General features: G+C 27.7%; 1 protein-coding gene across 5 annotated transcripts; it reads left to right on the top strand.

Moving 5' to 3' along the window:
- The first annotated feature begins 302 nt into the window (after window positions 1–302).
- Window positions 303–2,699, top strand: LOC149893189 (uncharacterized). 5 transcript variants are annotated; one of them, XR_016445533.1, is made up of 6 exons: window positions 303–845; window positions 1,093–1,257; window positions 1,369–1,559; window positions 1,799–1,876; window positions 2,106–2,407; window positions 2,534–2,699. XR_016445533.1 is itself a non-coding variant. In XM_090068472.1 (6 exons), exons 1-6 carry the CDS (start codon window positions 791–793, stop codon window positions 2,552–2,554), a joined length of 834 nt encoding a protein of 277 aa, XP_089924598.1. In that variant the 5' UTR covers window positions 374–790; the 3' UTR covers window positions 2,555–2,699. The 5 variants fall into 5 exon arrangements, 3 of the variants coding, with proteins under 3 accessions (XP_089924604.1, XP_089924598.1, XP_089924593.1); XM_090068472.1 differs by having other exon boundaries at window positions 374–845; window positions 1,369–1,617; window positions 1,835–1,876; XM_090068467.1 differs by having other exon boundaries at window positions 406–845; window positions 1,369–1,617.
- The last annotated feature ends 12,484 nt before the right edge of the window (window positions 2,700–15,183 follow it).

The raw sequence follows: 15,183 nt of genomic DNA, 5'->3' as shown, positions 1-15,183 counted from the left end.
ATAAACATAAAAAACGAAGTTTTTTCCGTAAAACACGAAGTTTTTACCGTAAAAAGCGAAGAAAAAAAAAGTCCATTGCTATAAACATTCAAAAAACTCCGTTTTTAAGATAAAAACTTCGCTATTAAATCCAATGCTATAAACGAACAAGGGAATCGCCTTTTCAGATAAAAAATGCGTTTTTTCGAAAAAAAACTTCTGGGGCCAATGCTATAAACATAAAAAACGAAGTTTTTTCCGTAAAACACGAAGTTTTTACCGTAAAAAGCGAAGAAAAAAAAAGTCCATTGCTATAAACATTCAAAAAATTCCGTTTTTAAGATAAAAACTTCGTTTTTAAATCCAATGCTATAAACGAACAAGGGAATCGCCTTTTCAGATAAAAAATGCGTTTTTTCGAAAAAAAACTTCAGATAGATTTTTGATCTCAATTTTAGATATTTTCTTCGTGATTTTTGGCGGCCATTGCTGGAACAACGTTAGCGCTTCAAAATCATTGAACATTCTTTGTTTGTGTTTTTATGTAGATATTTTATAGATAAAACTGAAAAGGATTTTGGTAACTCCATAATAAACTAATTACTTAAAATCTGCATTTAATCGATTATTCAGTTCCTTGTTGTTTTTCCTTGTTAGGTTTTCGATAGTAATTTTGGTTAAACAAATTTTTCATAATGTTTGACTAAAGAAAAGTATAAATAGTCAACAAATATGCCATATAATACACAAATACACAACAAAATAATACACAAATACACAACAAAATAAAAAGCTGTCTAAAGAACTTAAAATGATACTAGCAATAAAGATTAGAGAAAACAAAGAGGTTCTTCTTGGGAAGCTTGGTATGTTCTAATTAGCAAACTATTTAAATAAAAATATGTATAATTGCATTATATTTTATATATATATATATATATATATATATATATATATATATATATATATATATATATATATATATATATATAGGTAAGCTTTTTTAGGTATGATTCCTATTATAAAATAATATATTATTATAGAATATTTAGTATTTTACTATATAAGACTATATTATACTATATATTGATTATTTATTTCATCTACTTTTAGGTCCATCTATTACTATGAGGCATAGAAATAGAATTTGGGAAGACATAATGTCACATTTAAATAGTTTAGGGGCAAAAATTGAAGATATCAACCAGCTACGTAGTAGAGAGTGGAATTATTTGCGAAGAGCTACAATGCAAAATTTTGCTAAGAGTCTAAAAACAGGTATAGTTTTGTTATATATATATATATATATATATATATATATATAATTAAATATTTTTGTATATATATATTATATATACAAATATATATATATAATTTTTTTTTTTTAAGGTGCTGCAGGGAGACAACTAACAGAATTAGATAATGTTGTTTTAGACATTATTGACAGGAAGTCAATAAATGTATCTGGAATCGATGTTCCTGATTTTAATATCTCTTTTTGTACAACAGATGATGCATTGTCATCCACTCCCAACCAACTTTCCACTCCCACTGCCACCCTTTCTTCATCAAGTAAAGAAGTAAACTTTACTTTGAAACAATCTTCTGATACAGCTTCTTTTATTTCGTCTATGTCTGGTATATTTTTCTTTGTTGGTTAAGACTAGTTGTGTTATAAAATACATACATATATATATATATATATATATATATATATATATATATATATATATATATATATATATATATATATATATATATATATATATATATATTTCTATTTCTATAGTTTATAGAGTTAATTGATTGTTTATATTAGATGCAAGATTTGATTGTATGTCCTCCCCTAATTTAGACAATACCACTCTTGTTAGTGACAGTTGTCAGATACTTCAAGGTAATGCAATTTATAAATTAATTTTTTTTAAATCTCAGTTGTTTAATTTAGTTAATTGTAGGTTTTAGACTTATAATTATATAACAGACAACATCAATTTGTGCTTAATTTTTACACAACTAGTATTTCCAAAACCATTAAAAACTTCTTATTTTTAAAGGAATCTAAACCACCTTTCTTATTATTTTAGTTAACTGATCTTGTTTTGACACCTAGAATTAAATTTTAGATTCAATTCAAAATAAACCATCAAGGGGGGCATTAAAAAAATTAAAAAGAAAACAAGCTAGAGAAAGTCTCCTGGTAGATGGAAGTTTTAAAAAATTGAAAGTAAGTGTTTTACGGTTAGAAAAAGAAAGATTAAAAAAAGAACAAGAATTAAGAGTAAAACTTCTGAAATTGGACGTTGCTCTCAGACAACAGCAAATTCGAAAAGAAAAGGCTTTAACAATATATTACACAACAGCAACAAAGCTAATGAATGAGAAATTGCAACCTTCAAACCAGCAACATTTTGTAAATACAGAAACGGTATTTTAAAATTAATTTGTAATAATATTTAGTATGACTTTATCATTAACAAATTTTTTGTATTTAGTATAACTTGTAGCTTGTATTTAGTATAACTTTATCATTAACAAATTTTTTTTGTTTTAGGAGGAAATTCTTGAGCATTAAGAGAAGAGCTACATCATAATTTTATGTTAAATTTCGAAAAATGTTGTATAACTATATTTAAACATTCACCTTGAAGGTATTTAACTGTAAAGCCATGACCAATTACATTTTTTAGTAACAATAAAAATATAACTTCAACCTGAAATTGTTCTTGTTATTTCATTTTTTTTATCACCATTACCTTACAGTAATAAGTTCTGTAAAACTTCACACAAACATTAAGACCAATGCTGTTGCGATGTGAAATAGATACAAGCATCACAACTATATATAACTATATATAAGGTATTGCATTGGCTAGTGGTTGATTTTAAAATTTAAACAAAACAATATCTTTCATATTTTAAATTTATTTTGTAATCTAGTTTAATATTAATACGATCATATCTTAATTTTATGCTATTAAGCATTTTTTACCTTTTTAAAATACTCTTAATAAGAATTGCTCCTAACAACAAAAGCTAACAAATCTCCTAATTTTTTTTTAAGCGTGTTCTATAAAAAAACAAAATACACATACTATATAAAAACAGATATAAACATATTTTTATGGTCTAATATTTTATAAAAATTTCTTGCATTTATTAAAAAGTCATTGTGTGAATTTTTTTCCAATTTTAATTCAACTAATTTAGGCACAAATCTATGATCCATGTCCAAACTATTTTGATAGATCCTATGCTCTAGAGCAAATTGTATATGAATTTTTAAACAATACTTTTAAGTAAAGTAGTTAAGTAGCTGTAATCGTCTATTCAAAGCTCCATCATTCTGATTTTCTTGAGCTAGATTTTCATCAACTTGTTCTTCTTCGCGTTCTTCAAAGTCATTACCGTTGTCTCCATGTTGAATACACAAGTTATGGATAACAAATCCACACATGATAAGCTTAGAGGCATCTTCGACCTTATGCAAACGAATTCCAGTTTTCAAAGCATAAAACCTGTTTTTGACAATGCCAAAACATCGCTCAATTATGTTTCTAGTTTTTCTCTGTGCTTTGTTGAAACGTTTTTGAGCTCCGTCTGGATCACCAGGAAAAGGTGGAATTAACCATTCTCGACATGGGTACGCAGAGTCAGCCAAAATTACAGCTCCATTAAATGGAAGCTCTCCAATTTCAAACTTGTTCCATAGGTTACAATTTCTTAGAACCTAATAGTAGTAAAATCACAATATTTAAATTTACTGTAAGTTACATTATAATACATTATATTAGTTAGTCTAAGTTACATTTTAATTAGCAATCATAATAGTTCAAATAGTATGTTCAATATGAACATACCGAAGAATGTCACGTACTAGTTGAATACCCAGCATTAGTGAACTAACAGTTGTAAAATATAACTTAGTGACAGGCTTACATGTGCATCATGCCACCTTTCTGGACTGTTGGTCGATGCATAAAATATGGACGTGTCGGGTCCACATACTGCCATTGCATTTATGCTATGGACATGATGGCGATTGATTAGAGAATCTTCATCTGCTTGAGGAGGGTTAGAAAGGAGTATATGAGACCCATCCAGAACACCACATACGCACGGAAAACCTCCGATTTCCATAAACTTTTGTGGAAGAGTGGAGCAATCATTCGGCCATTTTATGATCTCTTGTCGAATCTAATCTTATAAGATAACAATTTTTCTCTTTACTAAACTTAGTTTTTAATTTTCACACTAAAATAAAAATAATAAGCAACTTTATATGACATTGTAAAACTTCCAATAGTTTTATTAACTTAATACACTAACATTGAAAATAGCTTCTCCTACACTGTATAATACTATAAATTGTGTTGGTAAAGATTCCATGACAGTCTCTGAGAACATGAAAAAAAATATTTGTGCCAATAAAATGAAGAAATACCATTATTTGGAAAAGTACTGAAATGCTTTTATTTCGCTTAGTATAATGTTGCAAATCATCTTTAAGCCTAGTTTCTAAAAAATCTAATACAGCTCTTGGGACTCGATACTGCTCTCGAAAAACGTTGTCAGAAACATCTTCGTTAAAAAAGCGACCATTAAACTAAAATGATATTGAAAAACAAAACAAAAATATAATTTCTGCGCCTATTTAGTATGATTTCTGATTTTGTTCGATAAAAAATCATTAAAAAAATATATATAGTAATTTTAAGTAATGTTTTAAACACCAACCTCTCGAGGCAATCGGTGGCGAAGCTCATTTTCTGCAACTTCGAAATCTAAGTCTTCGCCCGAAAAAATTAAATTCATGTTTCTACTTTAATTTTACACAGATTTTTTAAACACCAAATACTAGAATTTAAAAATATTCATAAAAATAGAATAGACAGCACAGCATACTTAATGACTAATTAAATTCATTAAGTAGGCCTAATAAATAAAAGTTACAATAAAAATTACTATTATATTACTACTATATATTAAGGATAAAAAAAGTTCGTGAATTTCAGTGACGTTTACGTTTTATGCTTTATAGCAATGGCCGAAAAAAATACAAACAGCGATAAATTCTTCGAGATTACGAACTTTTTTTCGTACGTGAAAAATTGCGTTTTTACGAAAGATTTTTTTTCTCGAAAAAAACTTCGAATTGTTTATAGCATTGGCCCCAGATAGATTTTTGATCTCAATTTTAGATATTTTCTTCGTGATTTTTGGCGGCCATTGTTGGAACAACGTTAGCGCTTCAAAATCATTGAACATTCTTTGTTTGTGTTTTTATGCAGATATTTTATAGATAAAGCTTAAAAGGATTTTGGTAACTTCATAATAAACTAATTACTTAAAATCTGCATTTAATCGATTATTCAGTTCCTTGTTGTGCTTCGTTAACAATGCATGCATGAATTTAAAATTCCATACTTATTTATGAAGGTTTTCGATAGTAATTCTGGTTAAACAAATTTTTCATAGTGTTTGACTAAAGAAAAGTATAAAGAGTTGATAAATATGCCATATAATACACAAATACACAACAAAATAATACACAAATACACAACAAAATAAAATGCTGTTTAAAGAACTTAAAATGTTACTAGCAATAAAGATCAGAGAAAACAAAGAGGTTCTTCTTGGGAAGCTTAGTATGTTTTAATTAGCAAACTATTTAAATAAAAATATGTATTGCTACATTATATTTTATATATATATATATATATATATATATATATATATATATATATATATATATATATATTTACAAATGTTATAGTATAAGTATGTAATATATAGTATATATTAACATAATATAAGTATGTAATCAATCAATCATATTTCTAAATAAAGATTTTACATTCGAGTTTATATACAAATAGTTATAAACTAATGTAAAGTAAGCTACTAACAGTGCTAATGATATATAACAAGGGTAATAATAATGGCAATTTAATCATTCTATTCAAAAACAGCAGAGATATATTACAGTATATAAAATTAACAGTGATAACATGATGTAATGTATAGTATATATCAATTTTATATATATCTAAATATATATATATATATATATATATATATATATATATATATATATATATATATATATATATATATATATATATATATATATATATATATATATGTAAATATATATATACTTCCAATAGTTTTATTAACTTAATACACTAACATTGAAAATAGCTTCTCCTACACTGTATAATACGATAAATTGTGTTGGTAAAGATTCCATGACAGTCTCTGAGAACATGAAAAAAAACATTTGTGCCAATAGAATGAAGAAATGCTTAGTATAATGTTGCAAATTGCTTAGTATAATGTTACAAATCATCTTTAAGCCTAGTTTCTAAAAAATCTAATACAGCTCTTGGGACTCGATACTGCTCTCGAAAAACGTTGTCAGAAACATCTTCGTTAAAAAAGCGACCATTAAACTAAAATGATATTGAAAAACAAAACAAAAATATAATTTCTGCGCCTATTTAGTTTGATTTCTGATTTTGTTCGATAAAAAATCATTATATATATATATATATATATATATATATATATATATATATATATATATATATATATATATATATATATATATATATATATATATATATATATATATATATATATATATATATATAGTAATTTTAAGTAATGTTTTAAACACCAACCTCTCGAGGCAATCGGTGGCGAAGCTAATTTTCTGCAACTTCGAAATCTAAGTCTTCGCCCGAAAAAATTAAATTCATGTTCCTACTTTAATTTTACACAGCTTTTTTAAACACCAAATACTAGAATGTAAAAATATTCATAAAAGTAGAATAGACAGCACAGCATACTTAATGACTAATAAAATTCATTAATTAGGCCTAATAAATAAAAATTACAATAAAAATTACTATTATATAACTACTATGTATTACGGATAAAAAAAGTTCGTGAATTTCAGTGACGTTTACGTTTTATGCTTTATAGCAATGGGCGAAAAAAATACAAACAGCGATAAATTCTTCGAGATTACGAACTTTTTTTCGTACGTGAAAAATTGCGTTTTTACGAAAGATTTTTTTTCTCGAAAAAAACTTCGAATTGTTTATAGCATTGGCCCCAGGTATGTTTATTGCGCAATGTAACGGTAATTAATTTTCGTTAAAAATGAAAGCGTTTTGAAAAAAAATGGCGAATATTAGGGTTTTTAGTGGGATTTTTTACAACTTTGATTTCGAATTAGAGCACTTTCCATTGATTTTGAGACCCATGTTTTTATACGATTCTTAATCAGCATAAAATTCTCTATCAGAATCAATCATAAAATTAGGGGGGGGGAGAAAGTCGAGTAGCGCCCATCTTTCTTATAAGAATCGCTGTTCAAGCAGCGTTCGCTTTTTAAAAGTAAAGCAAAATTTAAAATAAAAATTAAAAAATTAAAGAATAGCAATAACAGAGTTCTGTTAATTCAGTTGCTGCTGGACTAAACTATTATGTATCTGTATCTATTATGTAACTTTTATGTATTCGTAAATCCTAAATGGAATGACCGTCAAAGCAGTAAAAACAATTTGCAGACCAGCTTTAAAATGTCTGAGAGGATAAGGAGTGATAAACTGCTAAGAATGTACATGAAAGACGTGTTTCGTTGTTGTTCTCAATAGTTAATAGATATTCGGATAAGCTAAATCTTGGATAATTTCATAGGAGATTATTTATAGTTTAAAACCCATTAAATATATTTTGTGTTTAAAACACTTTTAAATGAATTAAAAGAGATAAATTATAAGTTAGTTAAACTAAAAAAACGACCAGTTAAAATTTAAAGCTTAACAAAATGATGTAGTTTACATTTTCAGTTTAATTTAACATGACGGTTTGAAAAGCTTTTGTCCATACAAACTCTGTTAGTAAAGTCCCTTTGTGCAAACTTTAGGCTTGGTAATCAAGAAAAAAGCTTTGCCCCACAAATTGTGCTGCGATCCCTGTGATATTATAATAAACTGTCTGTCATTTGGTGTACCTATGGTGTGAAGAGAAGTCACGACCAAACTTCAAGTTAAGAATGTAATTACTTAAAAAAATACAGTTCTTGACAAATCCAAATGTATTTAAAGCAATCTTTTGGTGCCTATTAAAATTCAATTTGTGTATAAAAATTATATTAAAATTGTGGAAATGGAGGTTGAGTGTATTTAAAGTATATAAATCAAATCTGTGAAACTTTTTTTTCAAGTGTCAATAAAAAAAAAAAAAAAAAAAAATTGTTGTCTATCCTAATATTTCTTCTGCCATTAAACCACTACCACATAGTCCAGGAGTTCCAGTCCTTCTTCACCTGAAAAAAACCGAGCTTGAAGATTTATGGAAGTTATAGAAATAGAGGACACTGAAACATTTGTGACAAATGAGTCTTTGTCTAGTATGACTTTGCCAAGACAATCTGCTCAAAGTCAATTAAATGACTTGACCGGAGATCTTGGCCTTTCTAAAGAGAATGCACAACTTTTTGCTTCCCGTCTTAGTTAGAGCAACCTCCTCTCTAAAGAAACTACATACTTTTGGTTCAGATGTAGTTAAGAAAAGATTCGAAGGTTTTTTGTTGATGATTTTTCTAGCTCTTTGGTATATTGCAATGATGTAAAATACTTAATTGAGGCACTTGGCGTTCCTGACCAACCAAGCGGATGGAAGCTCTTTATTGATTGTTCTAGCAGAAGCCTGGAAATGAAATGGCATATGTACCTATTAGTTAGGTCAGTTAACCAAGGACGTACTAATCACTGATCTCAAAATTTAACTGGATAGCGTATTCAATTGTCTTTTTCAAAAAAATTTGAAGCCAAAATTGGCCTCCCAAGATGGCGGCGACCGGAGCTCCTAGCGGTGAATCGATGTGCATTTTATTAGGCTTTTTACAGAAATATGAAAGAAAATAAATAGAGTTTTGAAAGAAAAACTAGACTATGAAATAAAGTTTTTAAGATTTTAAAGAAATAAAATGATTTCTAAAAAAATCAGATAAAGCAATTATTTAGATATTAAGGTACAAAAAATTCGATATACTTTTAAGTGCAATTTACGATTAAATAATATTTATGCATAATTTATGCACCTTTTAGTTCTTAGTTACCCAATGCAGTGTGCTAGAAGGTTGATAACATAACTGTATGGTAAGCGGCAGTGGTGTCTACTTACAATTTTGACAAACTTTATATTTTCAATTTTTGTAGCAAGATACCAGATATGTACATGCTGCATGAACTATTAGCTGAGTGCTGTGAGTACACACAACTCAGGGGTTCCTTCTAGGATAATTTAATACATATATGTAATTAATGGATAAAGTATTTAATAAAAATATTAAATACAAAATATTATTTTTTAATATATGTTATTTTACTTATATATTATTCTTTGTAATATTCCAGCTCTCAATGATTGAGTCAATTGTTTTTGAGTTGTTATTCAAAATAAATTATTAAGGGAATTTTTTTTAACATATATTTTGTATGTTATCAAATATTATCAACATTATGTTAATCAAAAAATGTATGATACATAAATTTACAATAAACTATCTGCATTAAATGTCGGAATGCATTGTACTTTCTTATCATTTCGAACAAACCAGTTTTTTAAAATTCAATGACAGAGGAGGGTTAATTAAACCAACCAAAAGTGTTGTTATCATATGCGAAGAAACTGAAAGATGTTTCCAAAGGTTGCTTGCCTCAATAAATGGCCACTTTCCAAATGAAATAGGAATTCAAATGCCATTTCTAGTGCTGTTTAGTGCTCTAGTGATTACTCAAAAATATTTAATGAACAAACTTCTCATATGTTTGACTCAGCTATAATTGATAACCATTTATTTGCACTGATTAAACCTATTTCAGAAAACTAAGCAAAAATACGTTTTTATCACCTGGGTAAGAACAAACTGCAAAAATAACTGGGAAAAAGCTTAGGAAGCAATTAACAAAACTTATCATATTCAAAATCCAATCAAAAATGTTTTGATGGTATGATATATATATATATATATATATATATATATATATATATATATATATATATATATATATATATATATATATATATATATATATATATAATAACTCTAGAAGGAACCTCTGAGAACCAAAATGGCTACTTTTATTGGTCATAAGATTTTCTTAAAGCCATTGGTATTCGTTTTCTATAAAAGAATCATAAGTTCTACATCATTGTTTTAGTTTTTTTCTTCACTTTTGAAATAAATCTATCTAAAGTAGCATTAATTTATGTTCTATTTGCTAATTTCTTCAGTTTTATTTGATTTCGTTACGTAGATCCTTCCAAAATCGTAATTTATCCACTCCTAATTCATGTATATTCGGGATAAGATCTAATCTTTTTGTTGTTGTTGTTTTTAAAATCATTAATATATATCAGAAACATTTTTAAGTACTTTATATCATTTTTCACTTTACACTGTTTAACATTTTATGTTATAACTTTTTGACAAGTATCACATTACGTTACCTATAATATTTAAGTAAATAATGTTACTTGTATATTACAGGAAATACTGAAGCTGTTAAGTAATGCTATTTCAAATATCTAGCACTTCTTGAATAGTAAATAATTATTCAAATAAACTTCTTAAAACTATATTTGATATGTTGAAACAAGTCATACAAGTAAAAAACTCAAATTCAAGAAATACAAATGTCAATGAGTCCATGAAAACCTTGTTTTCCGCCATTTTCATTTACTTTGATATAATAAACTTCTGTTAAAAATTGACATTTGTATTTCTTCAGAAAATATATAAAGTTAAAAGATTATCTTAAAAGTAAATATAGACTTTAATTTAGATTAAAAGTTCTCCATTTTTACTAAATAAAAATCTCTCATTTTTTAGATTTCTTTAAAAACATTAAAGTTTTTAACTTCTTTTAACCATAAAATGTTAAGTGTAAGTTTTATGAAAAATCTGTTTTTACTTTTTAAGTAAATGATCATTCTAATTTAATATTATTTAAAAAAAAGGGCACTATATTTACCAAAAAATTGTGAGGGGCTTAGTGCCATTTCTATTGTTGTTTTAAATCACTATGCGTCATTTCTGGCTGGCAAAACAAACTTGGTTGGCAAAAAATTTTCTTTACTGCGAAAGCGCGAGTTAGATATCTAGTTAATATAATTGATCCAATGATATATTAAAAATAACTAGATGTCTAACTTCCGCGTATTTTTTGAAGCAAAAATCGGCCATTATGGGGGGCAAATTTAACAAATCAAAAGCTTCGTATTTGTTTTGTTTTGATAAATAGCGTAAAGATTTTGCCCCCCATAATGGCCGATTTTTGCTTCACTTTTTCTTATACCGATTTACGGCAGTTAGACATCTAGTTATTCTTAATATATCATTGAATTGATCTGTCTTGTAACGTTTCGTAATTATCCGGGACACCGTTTTTAAATTCCGAGAAAAAATATATGTCCCAATTTATAACTTTATTCCGGGATAACCGTTTCCTTGGTCTCGTTATTTTTTTCCGGGAAATTTCTCGTCTCGTTACGCTTTTCCCGGTTCATTTCGAGAAAACGATTCGGAGACCCAGTTGATACCGTAACGAATAAAATAGAATGATAAATTCTCATGAATTACGTTTCATTAAACTACAAGAATAAAAAGGTTAATGGTTTGATAAAAAATAAAATTATACAGGAAAAAACTCCATATAGAGATTACGTACTTTTTACATTTTAAAACTTAAACGATGCTGGATACTAGATCAGATTCGTAATTTTGATTTTTACATTTTATATTCTTTTATATGCAATTTGTAAAGTTAATTCTAAAAGTAACTTTCACTCACCGCCAGGGATTTCTTGTAAGATATTAAATGCGATACCTCAAAGCAACTTAATAGGAACTTGCTCTAGAAAAAAGTAAACTGTATCACAGTTTTTAGTGCAGTAAAAAAGTAAGTAAACGAGCGCGTGTTAGAACTCAACGATGAATTAACTTGTTAATTTCTTTGCAACGGTATTCATAGTACTGGGCTTTGTTTGTCTTACTGTTTACTTGTAGAATAGAATAATGGAAACTAGAAGTAAAACAAAACTTTGGCTTTTAGGCCCAGAACAACAGTTTTTTAGGCAAAACTAAGAGGAAGTCGGTTTCCTTTTAAGAAAGAAATTTTTCATGTATTTTTTTTCTGCATAAACAATATACTGTCAGATACAGTGCTGGAATTGTGACTGTACAGATTATTGGTTTCTGGAATAAAGCTCGTATTCAAACAAAGTAGCGCTACCACGTCATTTCCCATGTTGAAAAGCTATTTGAACGTTATTGTAAGCTGAAGAAAAACAAGTATCGAACAATAGAAACACAGTGGCATAATGAAAGTGAATTTATTTGTGTGATTGAACAGCTGTTTGATATAGCTCATGAAAACACAATGTCACTAATTACTATTTTGGAAGACAAATAGTTTCTGAAGCTGCAGAGAGAAGGTAGAACTGGGTACATGGGACAAGAAGACTCGCTACTGCCAACGCAGGAGGTTAAAATAGGCGAGAGAAAAGCTGCTGCAGCAGAACGAAAGGAAAAAGAAAACTTGAGAAAGACGCAATCAAAAACAGTTGGCTATTCAATTTTACAGAGTGACAGTGACAGAAATAATACTGATGAAAGTGATCGTTATTCTGATTATGAACCAAGCCCACCAAAAATACAGAAAGTATCTTCAGATGAGGTTAGTTGTTCTTCTGCTTCCAAAGTCACATTTCTTACTTCAGCAGATTTTGGTGCATTTGAAAGAGTCAAAAAACCAAAACAGAATCGGAACAATGGTATTGTCAACTATTGCACACTAAGGGGTTGACTTTTCAATTTTTTCACTTAAAAATAAATGGGTATATTTTTAAAAGCTGACATTATTTAATTTGTTTATAGAAATAGGGGACAACCTTAACGAATGGGACGATTATTGAATGGGACAAACTCAGATTCTTATAGAAGCATCGATGTAAGGATATTCAAATTCCTGTAACAAAGAGTGATAGAAACAAGAACTCAACTGACCGACTTATCCATCCTATTGCTCTATGATCGTAATGACAATTGATGTTATTGTGTTTTCGAATATAAAAAGTAATTTTTAAAAATGTTTTTTTTTTCTGATTTTGCAGCAATTTTTGAAGTTATGGAAAATAAAACTCCATGCTTAAATAGATAGCAGTCTCTAGTACTACAGTGAGTAAAACATTCAAGCTTAATTAATGGTGTTTTTGGTGTGACTAATCATTTTTGGACAAAGTGATGCGCATATTGAATGGGACAAAATACTACCTATTGAATGAATTTAACAAAGTATTATTTACAGCTCAGCAGAGGGATGCTTCAGTCCCTTACTTTTATCCCATGGGTAATGGGTATTATTTACACACTTTTATACTGCAATATTTTTCTTAAATAAAAATAACTAAATATAATATTCTAAAATGAGAAAGTTCTACTTTGATTGAAATTTAATTAGAATTAAAATGTTTAAAGTTAAAAATACTTTTTGTGTGGTCTTTATGTATGTATCTATATATTTAACGACATTTACAATTAATAAACTAATTTGAAAAATGATTGAGTTAAATACGTTTATTTTTAATTCTTTTATGTTTGTCCCATTCAATGAGACATACTTAATGAATGGGACAAATGTCATGCTCCAATAAAACTCTCTTTTTACCAATAGCCAAATGCAAATCCAATTTTTTTGTTTTAATATATCATTGAGCAAGAGTCGGTGGTTATCAAACATATTTAAATATATATATTAAACAATTTTATCTACGTTTAAAAAGCATTTTGCAAAAACTGTCCCATTCATTGAGGTTTTCCCCTACATGCTTTTAGATCTTTGGTTGCCTAAACATCCCCCGTACAAACGTTTTTTTTTTTTAATTTTTTTCTTTTTAAACAAGCTAAAAAGGTGACCTTTTTTACATTTTTTATTGTTTTGCACAAATATATATATATATATATATATATATATATATATATATATATATATATATATATATATATATATATATATTTATAATTTTATGTATAAATTATTTAAGTTCATCAAATACTGATTGTTTCTGCAAGTGTCATCTTTATTTGTCGTTTGCTGTCAAAATAATCGTGTTCAAATCAAGGTGATTATTTTGTGTTTATTAAAATGTACAATTAATATAATTGAAATAAGTTATTTATGTGTGCGTAAAATGTAAAATAGATTTAATTCTAAGCTTCATATGAAACTTACAATTATAATTAACGTATACTTTACATTTTAGAAATGTCAAGAATAAGCTCGCAGAGGCTGAGAAACCTGAAAATATCAAGGCCAGGTCTCAAAATCTAGTCCACTTTGAGAAATCAAAATCAACAAGATCTCACATACCCAAAGTTGTAGAGCCACTTAAAATTTGAGGAAAATGCCAAAAGCTTATTCTGTTATTGGTTGGTTTACTTGCTTATCAATTTTAGAGAAGTTAGTTTACTCGAGATGTAAAAGAGTTAGCGCAGAATTATCTAATTTATGGCTCAAGCTTAGTTTACAAAAAATAAACGAAAGGTCTATAACAAAAAAGTGGAATCATTCAATTCAAAAATCTAAACAATGTCTTGAAGAAAAGTGGGATTATTTTATTTGATATAATTAAAGTAAATGGTAACTGGCTTCACAACGAAGGCAAAGCATTTTAATTCTTACTAGTGGATAATAATGGTTAAGTTGTTTATTGTACATCAAAAACGGTTAAAGAACATCCATCTAAGGCTGGCAGAAAGAGACATAGCATACCTGAAACAGATACAGTAGAGGTCAGTGACAATTAAAAAAGCAATTAATAAAATAATGAGCAAGATTCTAACTATATTCCTCCAGACAAAAAAGTTAAGGGAAAATATGAGAACACCACTGTGGCTGTTAACTAAGTTAAGAAGTCAAAATTAAGTATTAGGAAATCAGCAGAAGTTTGCAAAAATTTATCTGAATGTAGTGTCAATGTACAAGCCCCATCTAAATCTGGGGTTTATAGAGCTAAAATGTCAGCAACTCAAAAAATGGAAAAGCATATGATAAGTAATTTAAAAAATGAGAATTGGGTGTTGCATTTTGAGGGTACAAGAATGTCGAGAAGGAGTATGAAGTA

This window comes from Hydra viridissima, unplaced genomic scaffold (assembly GCF_058129835.1).
Source record: "Hydra viridissima isolate aposymbiotic clone 2 unplaced genomic scaffold, HvirCarnegie_v1 scaffold_1, whole genome shotgun sequence".
NCBI classification, from domain to species: Eukaryota; Metazoa; Cnidaria; class Hydrozoa; order Anthoathecata; family Hydridae; genus Hydra; species Hydra viridissima.
The sequence above is the reverse complement of the archived record's forward strand: the minus strand, read 5'-3'. Positions and strand labels throughout refer to the sequence as shown.